Source organism: Ranitomeya imitator, chromosome 10 (assembly GCF_032444005.1).
Source record: "Ranitomeya imitator isolate aRanImi1 chromosome 10, aRanImi1.pri, whole genome shotgun sequence".
In the NCBI taxonomy this organism is placed as follows: Eukaryota; Metazoa; Chordata; class Amphibia; order Anura; family Dendrobatidae; genus Ranitomeya; species Ranitomeya imitator.
The window spans coordinates 74,534,683-74,554,865 of NC_091291.1; the positions used below are offsets into that span (position 1 = coordinate 74,534,683).

Below are 20,183 nucleotides of genomic sequence, written 5' to 3' on the forward strand. Positions count from 1 at the left end.
TGATGTAAGTGGGTTTACTCCATGATTTTGAAGACTTTGAATACAAAGGTGATTTTATGTCAATATGGATCAACTGATTTACATTTATGTGCATGTGCTTTGTGCAGGTCCCATATAGTGGCCACTAGAGTGGACACTATATAGTGGATAACTGCAACAATTGATTTGTGATCCTATATATGTTTTTCTCTGGGTATTCCTGTGTTCTGCTTTACAGTGCCTTGCTAAAGTATTCGGCTCCCTGGAACTTTTCAACCTTTTCCCACATATCATGATTCAAACATAAAGATACCAAATGTAAATTTTTGGTGAAGAATCAGCAACAAGTGGAACACAATTGTGAAGTTGAACAAAATTTATTGGTTATTTTAAAATTTTTGTGGAAATTCAAAAACTGAAAAGTGGGGCTTGCAATATTATTCGGCCCCTTTACTTTCAGTGCAGCAAACTCACTCCAGAAGTTCATTGAGGATCTCTGAATGATCCAATGTTGTCCTAAATGCCTAATGATGATAAATATAATCCACCTGTGTGTAATCAAATCTCCGTATATGCTATGCGATAGTCTCAGGGTTCTGTGTGAAGCACAAAGAGCATCATGAAGACCAAGGAACACACCAGACAGGTCCGTGATACTGCTGTGGAGAAGTTTAAAGTCGGATTTGGAAACAAAATGATTTCCAAAACTTTAAACATCCCAAGGAGCACTGTGCAAGCAATCATATTGAAATGGAAGGAGTATCCTACCACTGCAAATCTACTAAGACCTCGCCGTCCCTCTAAACTTTCATCTCAAACAAGGAGAAGACTGATCAGAGATGCAGCCAAGAGGCCCATGATCACTCTGGATGAACTGCAGAGATCTACAGCTGAGGTGGGACAGTCTGCCCATAGGACAACAATGAGTCATACACTGCACAAATCTGGCCTTTATGGAAGAGTGGCAAGAAGAAAGTCGTTTCTCAAAGATATCCATAAAAAGTGTTGTTTAAAGTTTGCAACAAGCCACCTGGGAAACACACCAAACATGTGGAAGAAGGTGCTCTGGTCAGATGAAATCAAAATCGAACTTTTTGGCAACAATGCCAAACGATATGTTTGGCGTAAAGGCAGCACAGCTGATCACCCTGAACATATCATCCCCACTGTCAAACATGGTGGTGGCAGCATCATGGTTTGGGCCTGCTTTTCTTCAGCAGGGAAAGGGAAGATGGTTAAAATTGATGGGAAGATGGATGGAGCCAAATACAGGACCATTCTTGAAGAAAACCTGTTGGAATCTGCAAAAGACTTGAGACTGGGACGGAGATTTGTCTTCCAACAAGACAATCATCCCAAACATAAAGCAAAATCTACAATGGAATAGTTCACAAATAAACGTATCCAGGTGTTAGAATGGCCAAGTCAAAGCCCAGACATCAATCCAATCGAGAATCTGTGGAAAGAGCTGAAAACTGCTGTTCAGAAACGATCTCCATCAAACCTCACTGAGCTCGAGCTGTTTGCCAAGGAAGAATGGGCAAGAATTTCAGTCTCTCGATGTACAAAACTGGTAGAGACATACCCCAAGTGACTTGTAATCGCAGCAAAAGGTGGCGCAAAAAAGTATTAAGTTAAAGGGGCCGAATAATATTGCACGCCCCACTTTTCAGTTTTTGAATTTCCACAAAAATTTCAAATAACTAATAAATTTCGTTCAACTTCACAATTGTGTTCCACTTGTTGATTCTTCACCAAAAATTTACATTTGGTATCTTTGTTTAAAGCATTATATGTGGGAAAAGGGTGAAAAGTTCCAGGGAGCTGAATAATTTCACAAGGCACTGTAGAAGACCTCTTTGTTCATAGAATGTAATCCGCAAGGACAGGGTCCTCTCCCCTCTGTACCAGTCTGTCACTGTAAACTTGTTTACTGTAAACGATATCTATAACTCTGTATGTAACACCTTTCTCATATACAGCACCATGGAATTAATGGTGCTATATAAATGAATAATAATAATATGTGTTCAATTTGAGGCACCATTTTAAGGCCATGTGCACACATTGTGGATGCCGTTGCGGAATTTTCCGCAGCAGATTTGATTAAATCCGCAGTGCAAAAAGTACTGTGGATTTATCGCGGTTTTTTTGTGCGGTTTCCACTGCGGTTTTAGACACCTGCGGATTTTTAACATGGAGCAGGTGCCAAACCGCTGCGGATTCCGCACAAAGAATTGACATGCTGCGGAAAATAAACCGCAGCGTTTCCGCACGGTTTTTTCCGCAGCATGTGCACAGTGGTTTTTGTTTTCCATAGGTTAACATTGTACTGTACACCGCATGGAAAACTGCTGCGGATCCGCAGCAAAAACCGCAACGTGTGCACATACCCTTATTATTGTTTGTATTTATATGTATTTGAAGTTGTTTAAATAAAGTCTGTTTGTTTTATTAACATTTTGAAAACACTTCTTGATCCAAGTATAGTGCAGTATACGATCAGTATGTTTACGTAGAAAGTAGAATGGCAGCATTCACCATTTCCTTTGTGGTTAAAAATCCTTTATTTTAACTCATATGGACATCCATTAAGAGGTGCGGCAGTATGTGGAGGGAGACATGCGGGGAGATTTACTTAAATTATTATTTTTTTAATCCTTTTTTAAATTTTGCCTTATACACAAGTCATTGTACAGGAAAGAATGTTTCGTAACATTTTTTTTTCTATAAACTCCAATTTCTCATCAATTTTGAATGTTTTATTGTCCGTCTTTAAAGTGGAGTAAACTTGTGACACCATTGTGCTCAGCAGCAATCTGGGAGCCAGCGATGTTTCCAAGGGCCTTCCCCATGTTGTTTTCCTTCCATTCAGCAATTTTTCCATCTTTTACAACATTTTCACTGCCCCCCAGACCTCCTTGTATGGTCTGCCGGAAAAATGCTCAAATTTCCCATTGACTCCCATTATACTTGTTACTCAAAACGAGCACCTGGAATTGCTTGGTTTGAGTAACGTGTATTTTAGTGCTTGCTCACCTTTAATAGTTAGTTATTAATCTGTCTGCTTGTAATCCTGCATTCTTCCTAAAATCGCAGCTGTGTGGCATATGAGCTTTGCCAAATAAGCTCCAGGAACCTTTAAAAAGGTTCTAATGAAATAATAATCTTTATTGTTATAATAATACTCTTTATTTTTATATAGCGCTAACATATTTTGCAGCACTTTACAGTTTGCACATGAAATAACATCTTAACCCCTTAATGACCGCCAATGCGTCTTTTAACTGATCTGAGATATAAGAAAATAGCCTCCCCACACAGGTGACAATCCAGCAGCTGTCGGTCGGCTGTAAACTAGAACTGACAACTTGCTGCTGTAACCCCGATCAGTGTTTGCACCGTCCAAATCTATTTAACCCCTTAGATGCTGCTGTCAATAGTGACTACATCATATAAATGGTTAACAGAGTGTGGGGGCTTCCTCTTTATCCCAATTGGTGCTCTCAGATCATGATTGTGCGGCCCTGATGTTTGCGATCGCAATTCATGACCAAATAGCGGCCTTACAGTCTGTCGGCTGTAGTAATCCGTTCTGAAGTTAATGACAATTAGGTGGTAAAAATGCACATTTTCATTTGTCATGCCACTTGCATTAATTCCTGAAAATCACCTCAAGGGTTAATAAACTACCTGACTGCAGTTTTCAATATGTCAGGGTGTATTGTTTTTAAAATGGCATCACTTTTGGGGGCTCCAAATATATAGGACCCCCAAAGTCACTTCAAACATGGATAGATCCCTAAAAAAATAAATGTTGTAAATTTCCTTAAAAAAATGAAAAATTACTGCTACATTTTTAAACCTCCTAAAAGGTTAACAAAATAAAATAACTTTTAGAAATGGTGTGGGTGTAAAGCCGACATGAGAGAAATTTTATTTATTAATGTTTTTCTGTGGTATGACCATCTGGATTTAAGGGATGATCATTCAAATTTTGAAAGTTGGTAATTTTTTTACATTTTTCTCAAATTTCTGATATTTATGTAAATAAACACAAAACATATCAACCTAAAGTTACCATTATCATAAAGTGTAATGCGTTATGATAAAACAGTCTCAAAATCACTGGGATTTGTTCAAGTGTCGCAGAGTTATTACCACATAAAGTGACACTGGTCAGATTTCCAAAATTTGGTCTCTAAGGGGTAAAATCTAAATATATATAATATATAATAAAGTTGCAACTTTGTTTTTCTGATGAAGTTTGAGGCTATGTGCCCATGTTACAGAAATGCTGCGGAAATGTCCGCAGCATTTTCGCAACTCCCTGCCGCGGGTAAAATGCATGCAGAATTCACATGCGTTTTCCTGTAAAACGCAAGCGTTTTGCAAGCGTTTTTAGCTTGCAGAATGCTTGCGTTTTCCAAGCGATCTGAAGCATTGCTTGGAAAACTGATTTACAGGTTAGTCACACTTGTCAGGCATAGTGCTTGACAAGTGTGACCAACTTTTTACTATTGATGCTGCTTATGCAGCATCAATAGTAAAAGATAGAGTGTTAAAAATAATTAAAAAAATAAAAAATATGGTTACTTTCACCTTCCAACGGCCCCCGATCTCCTCAGCGGCGCTCCCGTTACGTTCTGTTCCCATGGATGCATTGCGTGAAGGAACTTTGTGATGTCACGGTCGCATGACCGCGATGTCATCTCAGGTCCTTCGCGCAATGCATCCCTGGGAACGGAAGCCGCCGCGTGCACCGCTGACAGCCGGGAGGACTCCGGGGGCCATCAGAAGGTAAGTATATCCCTATTTTTTTTATTTCATTTCTTTTTCTTTACAGGAATATGGTACCCAGGGCATGAAGGAGAGTCTCCTCTCCTCCAGACCCAGGTACTATCCGCACATCAAGCGCTCACTTTACACATGGTGGGCATAGCCACATGCGTAAAGTGAGCATTTCAATGCATTCCTATTTAGGCGGAATCACCGCGATTCCGCAGAAATAATGAACATGCTGCGGATTTTACCGATATGTGATTCCGCCGTGGGAAAATCTGCAGCATAGGCACAGCAACTGCGGAATCCCATAGGATTGCATGGGAATGTGGTTTTTAAGCAGTATTAAGCGTTTCCGCTGCGGCAAAAAACGTGGCAGAAACACACAAAAACGCAATGTGGGCACACAGCCTAACAGATCTCCCTTAAACGACACTTTTAACAATTTTATAAAGCTATGTAACCTCACCAATAAGATGACCTTACGAGCTGCAGTAACTGGTATACGTTGAGCTTATAAAAAAGAGCTTTCTATTCACTGTCACTTTTTTATTTATAACTATCTGAAAATGTTAGAGCTATTTAATATTAAAAAAGTTAGGAAAGAATCTTAGACCTAAAGAAACATGGTGATAAAAACCAGAGATTCACTTTTCAGAGTATTAATGAGCATTATTAACAATCTATCTTACTACGATTTTCCCAGATAGTTGTAACAAGAAAAACTCAGCAGCTGACATATCCTCAGGTTTCTCATTTTATTTGTATTAAGTCCATTTAGTGAGTTTACAAGGCCACACATCACATGGGCACAGTCTCCTTTAAATGATAAGGACCCCTTCGGGGGGAGCATTTAGTTTTTAAGTAAATGCAGGCACTTGGAGCTAAAAATCATTTTTGCAACTGAATTTCATTACAAATATTTTTCCCGTTTGGCTATTATGATATTTTTGTTCCTGCTGACTGAATGTTATATTTGTTATAACAACAATCAAATGACAACAGATGAAAAGATTACATGCAAAAATGCAATGACAACAAAGAATTATATTCATGCACCAGTGGAATTCACATGTTGTGCTGCCACAGCTAAATTGTCATCAACATACTGTAAGTAACGCTAATCCACATAATCAAATCATTTTATATCTTACCTTTTTTAAGTTTTGATGATAAATGATGCTAATCAGGAGACAGAATGCAACTAATGATGTCAGGTAACCCTTGTACGATAGCAGGTTGTTCATTGTCTGTAGAAAAACAATACACAGTAAACATCTATAGTCAGATTTTTTATATATATCTTAATCTAGCTTCATATCTATCTCTATGCTTCATATCTCTTTTCCTTTCCTCTTTGTTTCTCTGTCTCCTTACCTTTATCTCTTTCTTCTTTCCCTCTGTTCCTCTCTTAACTTCCCCCTTTCTTTCTCTCTGGTCCTCTCTTTCTTTTCATTTCTTCCCTTCTCTCTCTATCCCTATTTCTGTGGCATACATGAACTTACTATGCTGCTTGCTGTATCATCTACGGATCCTGTTTAACTGGATTTGCGGAAGCATAATCACTTTACACTAAAGCAAAGGAACTAAAACAAAGGGTGTGTAACGTACTTCACATATGACTATATGGATACATTAGTTTTATTACTAACCTGTCAATTAAATTACGAGTTTATAGCTAGAAAATGTACAGAAAAAAACTGTGATATTAAAAAAAATGTAATTGCTCTAGCTGCCCTCAAAGAATTTATGTATCCCTCTATTTGTTTCACACATGATGTAAAATAACAAAAATGAGTAAGATTCATATTTAAAATCACCCCTTTTCATGGCTTTATTTCTGTACAACAATGACAGCATATAGACAACTAGATGGTGGCCCGATTCTAACGCATCGGATATTGTAGAATATGTATGTATGTACAGTATGTATATAGCAGCCACATAGTATATAGCACAGGCCATGTAGTATATAGGAGCCATGTAGTATATAGCAAATACTACGTGGCCTGTGCTATATACTATGTGGCTGCTATATACATACATACATACATATTCTAGAATACCCAATGCGTTAATACAGGCCACGCAGTATATAACACAGCCCAAACCGTATATAACACAGCCCATGTGCTATATAACACAGCCTACGCAGTATATAGCAGCCACACAGTATATAACACAGGCGACGTAGTATATAACACAGGTCACGCAGTATATAACACAGGGCACATAGTATATAGCACAGCCCACACAGTATATAGCACAGCCCACGTAGTATATAACACAGCCCATGCAGTATATAACACAGCCCATGCAGTATATAACACTGCCCATGAAGTATATAGCACAGCCCCCGCAGTATATCACACTGCCCACGTAGTATATAACACTGCCCACGTAGTATATAGCACAGCCCACGCAGTATATAATACAGCCCCTGCAGTACATCACACAGCCCCCGCAGTATATCACACAGACCCCGCAGTGTATCACACAGCCCCCACAGTGTATCACACAGCCCCCGCACTGTTTCACCCAGCCCATGCAGTATATCACACAGCCCCCGCAGTGTATCACACAGCCCCCGCAGTGTATCACCCCCCCGCAGTATATCACACAGCCCCCGCAGTATATCACACAGCACTGCAGTATATCACACAGCCCCCGCAGTATATCACCCCCCCGCAGTATATCACACAGCCCCTGCAGTATATCACACAGCCCCCGCAGTATATCACACAGCCCCCGCAGTATATCACACAGCCCCCGCAGTATATCACACAGCCCCCGCAGTATATAACACAGCCCCCGCAGTGTATCACACCCCCACAGTATATCACACAGCCCCGGCAGTATATCACACAGCCCCCGCAGTGTATCACACCCCCCACAGTATATCACACAGCCCCTGCAGTATATCACACAGCCCCCGCAGTATATCACACAGCCCCCGCAGTATATCACACAGCCCCCGCAGTATATCACACAGCCCCCGCAGTATATAACACAGCCCCCGCAGTGTATCACACCCCCACAGTATATCACACAGCCCCGGCAGTATATCACACAGCCCCCCCAGGATATCACACATCCCCCGCCGTATATCACACAGCCCCCGCAGTGTATCACTCCCCGCAGTATATCACACAGCGCCTCAGCATTGTATCACACAGCCCCCGCAGTGTATCACTCCCCGCAGTATATCACACAGCCCACGTAGTATATAACACTGCCCATAGTATATAGCACAGCCCACGCAGTATATCACTTTACACTAAAGCAAAGGAACTTAGACAAAGGGTGTGTAACGTACTTCACATATAGCTATGGATACATTAATTTTATTACTAACCTGTCAATTAAATTACGAGTTTATAGCTAGAAAATGTACAGAAAAAACTGTGATATTAAAAAAAATGTAATTGCTCTAGCTGCCCACAAAGAAATTATTTATCCCTCTATTTGTTTCACACACGATGTAAAATAACAAAAATGAGTAAGATTCATATTTAAAATCACCCCTTTTCATGGCTTTATTTCTGTACAACAATGACAGCATATAGACAACTAGATGGTGGCCCGATTCTAACGCATCGGGTATTGTAGAATATGTATATATGTATGTATATAGCAGCCACATAGTATATAGCACAGGCCATGTAGTATATAGGAGCCATATAGTATATAGCAAATAATACGTGGCCTGTGCTATATACTATGTGGCTGCTATATACATACATACATACATATTCTAGAATACCCAATGCGTTAATACAGGCCACGCAGTATATAACACAGCCCAAACCGTTATAACACAGCCCACGATCTATATAACACAGCCTACACAGTATATAGCAGCCACGCAGTATATAACACAGGCCACGCAGTATATAACACAGCACACGTAGTATATAACACAGCCCATGCAGTATATAACACTGCCCATGTAGTATATAGCACAGCCCCCGCAGTATATCACACTGCCCACGTAGTATATAACACTGCCCACATAGTATATAGCACAGTCCACGCAGTATATAACACAGCCCCCGCAGTATATCACACAGCCCCCGCAGTGTATCACCCCCCCCTCAGTATATCATATGGCCCCTGCAGTATATCACACAGCCCCCACAGTGTATCACACAGCCCCCGCAGTGTATCACACCCCCCCACAGTATATCACACAGCCCCTGCTGTATATCACACAGCCCCGCAGTATATCGCACAGCCCCCGCAGTGTATCACCCCTCCGCAGTATATCACACAGCCCACGTAGTATATAACACTGCCCATAGTATATAGCACAGCCCAAGCAGTATATCACTTTACACTAAAGCAAAGGAACTAAGACAAAGCGTGTGCAACGTACTTCACCTATAGCTATGGATACATTAATTTTATTACTAACCTGTCAATTAAATTACGAGTTTATAGCTAGAAAATGTACAGAAAAAACTGTGATATTAAAAAAAAATGTAATTGCTCTAGCTGCCCACAAAGAAATTATTTATCCCTCTATTTGTTTCACACACGATGTAAAATAACAAAAATGAGTAAGATTCATATTTAAAATCACCCCTTTTCATGGCTTTATTTCTGTACAACAATGACAGCATATAGACAACTAGATGGTGGCCCGATTCTAACGCATCGGGTATTGTAGAATATGTATGTATGTCTGTACATAGCAGCCACATAGTATATAGCACAGGCCATGTAGTATCTACGAGCCATGTAGTATATAGCAAATACTACGTGGCCTGTGCTATATACTATGTGGCTGCTATATACATGCATACATACATATTCTAGAATACCCAATGCGTTAATACAGGCCACGCAGTATATAACACAGCCCAAACCGTTATAACACAGCCCACGTACTATATAACACAGCCTACGCAGTATATAGCAGCCACGCAGTATATAACACAGGCCACGCAGTATATAACACAGGACACGTAGTATATAACACAGCCCATGCAGTATATAACACTGCCCATGTAGTATATAGCACAGCCCCCGCAGTATATCACACTGCCCACGTAGTATATAACACTGTCCACATAGTATATAGCACAGTCCACGCAGTATATAACACAGCCCCCGCAGTATATCACACAGCCCCCGCAGTGTATCACACCCCCCTCAGTATATCACATAGCCCCTGCAGTATATCACACAACCCCCGCAGTGTATCACACAGCCCCCGCAGTGTATCACATCCCCCCACAGTATATCACACAGCCCCTGCAGTATATCACACAGCCCCCGCAGTATATCACACAGCCCATGTAGTATATAACGCTGCCCACGTAGTATATGGCACAGCCCACGCAGTATATCACACAGCCCCCACAGTATATCACAAAGCCCACGCAGTATATCGCACAGCCCCCGCAGTATATCGCACAACCCCCGCAGTGTATCATCCCCCCGCAGTATATCACAAGCCCCTGCAGTATATCACACAGCCCCGCAGTATATCACACAGCCCCCGCAGTATATCACACAGCCCACGTAGTATATAACACTGCCAAAGTAGTATATAGCACAGCCAACGCAGTATATCACACAGCCCTTGCAGTATATCACACAGCCCCCACAGTGTATCACACAGCCCCCGCAGTGTATCACACAGCCCCCGCAGTGTATCACACAGCCCCCGCAGTGTGTCACAAAGCCCCCGTAGTGTATCACACCCCGCCGCAGCTTATCACACAGCCCCCACAGTATATCACACAGCCCCCTGCAGTATATAACAGAGCCCACATAGAATATAACACTGCCCACATAGTATAAAGCACAGCCTTCGCAGTATATCACACAGCCCCTGCAGTATATCACACAGCCCACATAGTATATAACACTGCCCACGTAGTATATAGCACAGCCCACGCAGTATATCACACAGCCCCCGCAGTGTATCACACAGCCCCCGCAGTATATCACACAGCCCCCACAGTGTATCACACCCCCCACAGTATATCACACAGCCCCTGCAGTATATCACACAGCCCCTGCAGTATATCACACAGCCCCCGCAGTATATCACACAGCCCCCACAGTGTATCACACAGCCCCCGCAGTGTTTCACCCAGCCCACGCAGTATATCACACAGCCCCCGCAGTGTATCATACAGCCCCCGCAGTGTATCACCCCCCCACAGTATATCACACAGCCCCCGCAGTATATAACACAGCCCACGTAGGATATAACACTGCCCATAGTATATAGCACAGCCCACGCAGTATATCACTTTACACTAAAGCAAAGGAACTAAGACAAAGGGTGTGTAACGTACTTCACATATAGCTATGGATACATTAATTTTATTACTAACCTGTCAATTAAATTACGAGTTTATAGCTAGAAAATGTACAGAAAAAACTGTGATATTAAAAAAAATGTAATTGCTCTAGCTGCCCACAAAGAAATTATTTATCCCTCTATTTGTTTCACACACGATGTAAAATAACAAAAATGAGTAAGATTCATATTTAAAATCACCCCTTTTCATGGCTTTATTTCTGTACAACAATGACAGCATATAGACAACTAGATGGTGGCCCGATTCTAACGCATCGGGTATTGTAGAATATGTATATATGTATGTATATAGCAGCCACATAGTATATAGCACAGGCCATGTAGTATATAGGAGCCATATAGTATATAGCAAATAATACGTGGCCTGTGCTATATACTATGTAGCTGCTATATACATACATACATACATATTCTAGAATACCCAATGCGTTAATACAGGCCACGCAGTATATAACACAGCCCAAACCGTTATAACACAGCCCACGTTCTATATAACACAGCCTACACAGTATATAGCAGCCACGCAGTATATAACACAGGCCACACAGTATATAACACAGCACACGTAGTATATAACACAGCCCATGCAGTATATAACACTGCCCATGTAGTATATAGCACAGCCCCCGCAGTATATCACACTGCCCACGTAGTATATAACACTGCCCACATAGTATATAGCACAGTCCACGCAGTATATAACACAGCCCCCGCAGTATATCACACAGCCCCCGCAGTGTATCACCCCCCCTCAGTATATCATATGGCCCCTGCAGTATATCACACAGCCCCCGCAGTGTATCACACAGCCCCCGCAGTGTATCACACCCCCCCACAGTATATCACACAGCCCCTGCTGTATATCACACAGCCCCGCAGTATATCGCACAGCCCCCGCAGTGTATCACCCCTCCGCAGTATATCACACAGCCCACGTAGTATATAACACTGCCCATAGTATATAACACAGCCCCCGCAGTATATCACACAGCCCCCGCAGTGTATCACCCCCCCTCAGTATATCATATGGCCCCTGCAGTATATCACACAGCCCCCGCAGTGTATCACACAGCCCCCGCAGTGTATCACCCCCCCCACAGTATATCACACAGCCCCCGCAGTATATAACACAGCCCACGTAGGATATAACACTGCCCATAGTATATAGCACAGCCCACGCAGTATATCACTTTACACTAAAGCAAAGGAACTAAGACAAAGGGTGTGTAACGTACTTCACCTATAGCTATGGATACATTAATTTTATTACTAACCTGTCAATTAAATTACGAGTTTATAGCTAGAAAATGTACAGAAAAAACTGTGATATTAAAAAAAAATGTAATTGCTCTAGCTGCCCACAAAGAAATTATTTATCCCTCTATTTGTTTCACACACGATGTAAAATAACAAAAATGAGTAAGATTCATATTTAAAATCACCCCTTTTCATGGCTTTATTTCTGTACAACAATGACAGCATATAGACAACTAGATGGTGGCCCGATTCTAACGCATCGGGTATTGTAGAATATGTATGTATGTCTGTATATAGCAGCCACATAGTATATAGCACAGGCCATGTAGTATCTACGAGCCATGTAGTATATAGCAAATACTACGTGGCCTGTGCTATATACTATGTGGCTGCTATATACATGCATACATACATATTCTAGAATACCCAATGCGTTAATACAGGCCACGCAGTATATAACACAGCCCAAACCGTTATAACACAGCCCACGTACTATATAACACAGCCTACACAGTATATAGCAGCCACGCAGTATATAACACAGGCCACGCAGTATATAACACAGGACACGTAGTATATAACACAGCCCATGCAGTATATAACACTGCCCATGTAGTATATAGCACAGCCCCCGCAGTACATCACACTGCCCACGTAGTATATAACACTGCCCACATAGTATATAGCACAGTCCACGCAGTATATAACACAGCCCCCGCAGTATATCACACAGCCCCCGCAGTGTATCACACCCCCCTCAGTATATCACATAGCCCCTGCAGTATATCACACAACCCCCGCAGTGTATCACACAGCCCCCGCAGTGTATCACATCCCCCCACAGTATATCACACAGCCCCTGCAGTATATCACACAGCCCCCGCAGTATATCACACAGCCCATGTAGTATATAACGCTGCCCACGTAGTATATAGCACAGCCCACGCAGTATATCACACAGCCCCCACAGTATATCACACAGCCCCCGCAGTATATCACACAGCCCCTGCAGTGTATCACACAGCCCCCACAGTATATCACAAAGCCCCCGCAGTATATCGCACAGCCCCCGCAGTATATCGCACAACCCCCGCAGTGTATCACCCCCTCGCAGTATATCACAAGCCCCTGCAGTATATCACACAGCCCCGCAGTATATCACACAGCCCCCGCAGTATATCACACAGCCCACGTAGTATATAACACTGCCAACGTAGTATATAGCACAGCCAACGCAGTATATCACACAGCCCTCGCAGTATATCACACAGCCCCCACAGTGTATCACACAGCCCCCGCAGTGTATCACACAACCCCTGCAGTGTGTCACAAAGCCCCCATAGTGTATCACACCCCGCCGCAGCTTATCACACAGCCCCCACAGTATATCACACAGCCCCCCGCAGTATATAACAGAGCCCACATAGAATATAACACTGCCCACATAGTATATAGCACAGCCCTCACAGTATATCACACAGCCCCCGCAGTATATCACACAGCCCACATAGTATATAACACTGCCCACGTAGTATATAGCACAGCCCACGCAGTATATCACACAGCCCCCGCAGTGTATCACACAGCCCCCGCAGTATATCACACAGCCCCCACAGTGTATCACATCCCCCACAGTATATCACACAGCCCCCGCAGTATATCACACAGCCCCTGCAGTATATCACACAGCGCCCGCAGTATATCACACAGCCCCCACAGTGTATCACACAGCCCCCGCAGTGTTTCACCCAGCCCACGCAGTATATCACACAGCCCCCGCAGTGTATCACACAGCCCCCGCAGTGTATCACCCCCCCCACAGTATATCACACAGCCCCCGCAGTATATAACACAGCCCACATAGGATATAACACTGCCCATAGTATATAGCACAGCCCACGCAGTATATCACTTTACACTAAAGCAAAGGAACTAAGACAAAGGGTGTGTAACGTACTTCACATATAGCTATGGATACATTAATTTTATTACTAACCTGTCAATTAAATTACGAGTTTATAGCTAGAAAATGTACAGAAAAAACTGTGATATTAAAAAAAATGTAATTGCTCTAGCTGCCCACAAAGAAATTATTTATCCCTCTATTTGTTTCACACACGATGTAAAATAACAAAAATGAGTAAGATTCATATTTAAAATCACCCCTTTTCATGGCTTTATTTCTGTACAACAATGACAGCATATAGACAACTAGATGGTGGCCCGATTCTAACGCATCGGGTATTGTAGAATATGTATATATGTATGTATATAGCAGCCACATAGTATATAGCACAGGCCATAGTATATAGGAGCCATATAGTATATAGCAAATAATACGTGGCCTGTGCTATATACTATGTGGCTGCTATATACATACATACATACATATCATATAGTATATCATATGGCACCTGCAGTATATCACACAGCCCCCGCAGTGTATCACACAGCCCCCGCAGTGTATCACACCCCCCCCACAGTATATCACACAGCCCCTGCTGTATATCACACAGCCCCGCAGTATATCGCACAGCCCCCACAGTGTATCACCCCTCCGCAGTATATCACACAGCCCCTGCAGTATATCACACAGCCCCGCAGTATATCACACAGCCCCCGCAGTATATCACACAGCCCACGTAGTATATAACACTGCCAACGTAGTATATAGCACAGCCCACGCAGTATATCACACAGCCCCCACAGTATATCACACAGCCCCCACAGTGTATCACACAGCCCCCGCAGTGTATCACACAGCCCCCGCAGTATATCACACAGCCCCTGCAGTGTGTCACAAAGCCCCCGTAGTGTATCACACCCCGCCGCAACTTATCACACAGCCCCCACAGTATATCACACAGCCCCCGCAGGGTATCACACAGCCCCCACAGTGTATCACACTCCCCACAGTATATCACACAGCCCCCGCAGTATATCACACAGCCCCCGCAGTGTATCACACAGCCCCCGCAGTATATCATACAGCCCACATGATATAAAACACTGCCCACATAGTATATAGCACAGCCCATGCAGTATATCACACAGCCCCCGCAGTATATCACACAGCCCCCGAAGTATATCACACAGCCCCCGCAGTGTATCAAACAGCCCCCGCAGTGTATCACACAGCCCCCGCAGTGTATCACCCCCCCGGCAGTATATCACACAGCCCCCGCAGTATATCACACAGCCCCCGCAGTATATCACACAGCCCCCGCAGTATATCACACAACCCACATAGTATATAACACTGGCAACGTAGTATATAGCACAGCCCCCGCAGTATATCACACAGCCCCCGCAGTATATCACACAACCCACGTAGTATATAACACTGCCCACGTTGTATATAGCACAGCCCACGCAGTATATCACACAGCCCCTGCAGTATATCACACAGCCCCCGCAGTGTATCACACAGCCCCCGCAGTGTATCACACAGCCCCCGCAGTATATCACACAGCCCTTACAGTATATCACACAGCCCCCGCAGTATATCACACAGCCCCCGCAGTATATAGCACAGCCCCCGCAGTATATCACACAGCCCCTGCAGTATATCACACAGCCCCCGCAGTATATCACACAGCCCCCGCAGTATATCACACAGCCCCCGCAGTATATCACACAGCCCATGTAGTATTTAGCAGCCACGCGGTATATAACTCTGCCCACACAGTATTTAGCAGTATGGGAACCATATCCCTGTTATAGGCATAACGCGGTCCGTTATCGCCGGCATTAACCCTGTGTGAGCGGTGACTAGAGGGGAGTATGGAGCGGGCGCTGGGCACTGACTGAGGGGAGTATGGAGCGGCTGTTTTGCCGCGACCAATCAGCGACTTGGATTTCCATGACAGAGAGAGCGACCATTGAATATCTGTGACAGAAAGACAGACAGAAAGACAGACAGACGGAAGTGACCCTTAGACAATTATATAGTAGATGTGTTTCTTTTATGCTGATTAAATACGTATATTTATATACGGTACTAGTTTGATGGGACTTATGTATACTGTATATAGTGTGGGAACGCTACTCACTTGCGTGCTTGGTGAGGCAACACAAGAACCGTTTCTATCTATATGTCTATGCTGGTTTATGGGTGCTTTATAAACCAGGCCACAAGCAAAGGAAAATACAGAACCTTCAGTCCTGGCAAAACAAAGTAAACAGTTTCAACAAAGTCACTTTAGAACCAGTCTTGGTCACATAGGCTGGATAACATCCAGTATACAGGCTCAGTCTGGAGTTATCACACCAGCTCTATCTGGAGGCATCACACAGGAGGTCTTCTTTACCTCCACACACAAACCATGTGTCAAACAAACAAACTCCATTTTAATATGCGAAACACATCCAGGGGTGCGTATATTGGCAGCCAGACTTGCCCATCTCTAAGGCAGCCGAAAAAGCTTTCTTAAAGGGAACCTGTCACCCCGTTTTTTCAGATTGAGATAAAAATACTGTTAAATAGGGCCTGCGCTGTGCGTTATAATAGTGTATTTTGTGTACCCTGATTCCCCACCTATGCTGCGAAATAAATTACCAAAGTCGCTGTTTTCGCCTGTCAATCAGGCTGGTCAGGTCGGGTGGGCGTGGTCACAGCGCTGTTTCTTCCCCAGCTTTCCGTTGGTGGCGTAGAGGTGTGCGCATGTCCAAGTGCCGAATCCACTGCGCGCAGGTGAAGAAAAAGCGCGCGATCTGCGCTATTACCCTTGTCATCGGTGGGGGCGGCCATCTTCCTGAGGCCGCGCGTGCGCAGATGGAGTGCTCTGCTGCATGGGGCTTCAGGAAAATGGCCACGGGATGCCGTGCGTGCGCAGAAGAGATCGCGGCGGCCATTTTCCCAAAGCCGAGTTTGCAACTTGTAGTAACAAGTTCACCATGGTGTTTTAGTGGTGTAGAATGAGGAGACATTGCTGAAGGCGCAATGTAAAAGAGTGTGTCTCCTAGACTTGTAAGGCCCATACATGCAGTACATGGGCTGACAAACATTTCCTCAAGGGGGAAACATTTTTTTTAAATATACTATTGGTGTCATAGGTACCCTTGCCAAAAATTGGACTGCCTATAGCAGCACAGAACATGTTCAGCGTGGTGATCTAGTGGAGAGAATGGGGAGACATTGCTGAAGGCCTCATTATAAACTAGGCCCAATGTAAAGGAGTGTGTCTCCTAGACTTGTATTGCCCATACACACAGTGCATGGGCTGACAAACATTTCCCCAAGGGGGATACATTTTAAAAAAATATACTATGGGCATCATAGAAACCCTTGTTAAAAATTGGACTGCTTGTAGCGGCACAGAAGACGTTAAGCCTGGTGATCTAGTGGTGGAGAATGAAGAGACATAAAGATAAATCATAATGCAATCAAACAAATAAATAAAGGATGTGAATCCACCGATGAAAGTAAATAACAATCCCTCTCACCTGATCCTTTACTCAGTTCTATAAATTTAGTAGCATCTTAAGGGGTGCACGCGTGTGGGGTCAGGCACGCGCATTCCTGCAGCAAACCATTACGCATAAAGACGCCGCAGTTATTTCAACGGCCGGGAATTAATATCCATCTCCTCTCTTCATACAGGTACAATCTCTGCTTCCTGTCAACTGCTGCCTATCACCCTGCAACATTCCCTTTAATGGTACAATCTCTGCTTCCTGTCAACTACTGCCTATCATCCTGCAACAATTTCTTTAATGTGCCTGGTGAATGTTTGCTAAATTCATTTGTTGTATTGTATTAAATATTTACTGCTGTACATCCATGCTAGGGTCACATGAGATATTATCTTGGCAAGGAGGTGTTAGAGCATATGGTTGTGGCCAGGCTCAGTGCCTTTGATCATGTAAACTCCCCTGGGGTGTTGGCCAATTGCTAATTTATCCCAAATAAGGTCCCACAATCTCTGGGCAGGCACTTGGTAAGCCACCTCCCTCCCTGCAGGACCCGGATGTCGCGGTCATCTTGGATCCGGGACCTGCAGTGAGGAAGGAGGTAGGAGACCCTCAGAGCAACGCCATCACATCGCGTTGCTCCGGGGGTCTCAGGGAAACACGCAGGGAGCCCCCTCCCAGCGCGATGCTTCCCTATACCGCCGGCACACCGCGATCATGTTTGATCGCGGTGTGCCAGGGGTTAATGTGCCGGGGGCGGTCCTTTACCGCTCCTGGCACATAGTGCCAAATGTCAGCTGCAATAGGCAGCTGACACCTGGCCGCGATCGGCCGCGCTCCCCCCGTGAGCTCGGCTGATCGCTATGACGTACTATCCCATTGAGGGTCAGATAGGCCCAGGTCACCTCAACGGGATAGTATGTCAAAGGTCAGAGAGGGGTTAAGCCCCGAGGGTGGTTTGCACGTTAATGACCGGGCCAATTTTCACATTTCTGACCACTGTCCCTTTATGAGGTTATAACTCTGGGACGCTTCAATGGATCCCGCTAATTCTGACATGGTTTTCTCGAGACATATTGTACTTTATGATAGTGGTAAAATGTATTTGATATTACCTTCATTTATTTGTGAAAAAAATGGAAATTTTCCAAATTTGAAATTTTATGCCCTTAAATCACAGAGATATGTCACACAAAATACTTAATACGTAACATTTCCCTCATGTCTACTTTACATCAGCACAATTTTGGAAGCAACATTTTCTTTTGTGTTTGAGTTATAAGGGTTAAAATTTGACCAGCAATTTCTCATTTTTACAACACCATTTTTTTTTAGGGACCACATCACATTTGAAGTAATTTTGAGGGGTCCGTATGATAGAAAATAACCAAGTGTGACACCATTCTAAAAAATTGCACCCCTCAAGGTGCTCAAAACCACATTCAATAAGTTTATTAACCCTTCTGGTGCTTCACAGGAATTTTTGGAATGATTAAAAAAGCATTTTCACAACAAATTAACTTCAGCTCCAATTTGTTTTATGTTACCAAGGGTAACTGGAGAAAATGGACCCCAAAAGTTGTTGTACAATTTGTACTGAGTACCCCGATACCCCATATGTGGGGGTAAACCACTGTTTGGATGCATGGCAGAGCTCGGAAAGGAAGGAGCCCCATTTGACTTTTTAATGCAAAATTGGCTGGAATTGAGATGGGACGCCATGTCGCATTTGGAGAGCCACTAATGTGCTTAAACATTGAAACCCCCACAAGTGACACCATTTTGGAAAGTAGACCCCCTATGGAACTTATCTAGAGGTGTGGTGAGCACTTTGACCCATTAAGTGATTCGCAGAGGTTTATAATGCAGAGCCGTAAAAATAAAAAATCATAATTTTTCATAAAAATTATCTTTTTGCCCCCAATTTTTTATTTTCCCAAGGGTAAGAGAAGAAATTGGACCACAAAAGTTGTTGTACAATTTGTCCTGAGTACGCTGATACCCAGAGGCATAGCTAGGGGTTCAGCTCAGGGGGGGGGGAAATCTGAGTGGGCCCCTAACCAATAGCCCTGATTGCAACTGAGGTGGCGCACTCTATATGTGGGTATAAAAGAACCTCAGCACATTACAGTGCTGTAACTGAAAAAAATCTCTACACAAAATACAATACTGATAATACCGTCATATGATGATCTCATAATTGTAGATACCAGTGTTGCAGAATATACAAGAGTTTACAATACAGTTACAGACAATAACTTACAGGTGACGTTCTTTTTGATAATCGTTCACTTTTACACCTTACTCAGACCGACATGACAACTTCTTACAGCCAGGACTCCTCTGCAGAGATTACTACAGAGACACATTTGACTTCTCACACATTTCCAGCCCAGTACCCATCTATCTCAAACCT

General features: G+C 43.5%; 1 protein-coding gene across 5 annotated transcripts in view; it reads right to left on the minus strand.

The window, feature by feature from the left end:
• Positions 1 to 20,183, minus strand: part of LOC138651574 (NXPE family member 1-like) — a 474,026-nt gene that overhangs the window by 339,517 nt on the left and 114,326 nt on the right. For 3 of the 5 annotated variants that reach the window (XM_069741869.1, XM_069741868.1, XM_069741870.1), the window contains one exon: positions 5,916 to 6,011. In XM_069741869.1, the coding sequence (XP_069597970.1) occupies positions 5,916 to 6,008 (93 nt within the window). In that variant the 5' untranslated portion in view covers positions 6,009 to 6,011. Of the gene's footprint in view, positions 1 to 5,915; positions 6,012 to 6,138; positions 6,205 to 6,266; positions 6,296 to 20,183 lie in introns of those variants that run through there. The other 2 variants (XM_069741867.1, XM_069741871.1) reach the window with 2 other exon arrangements.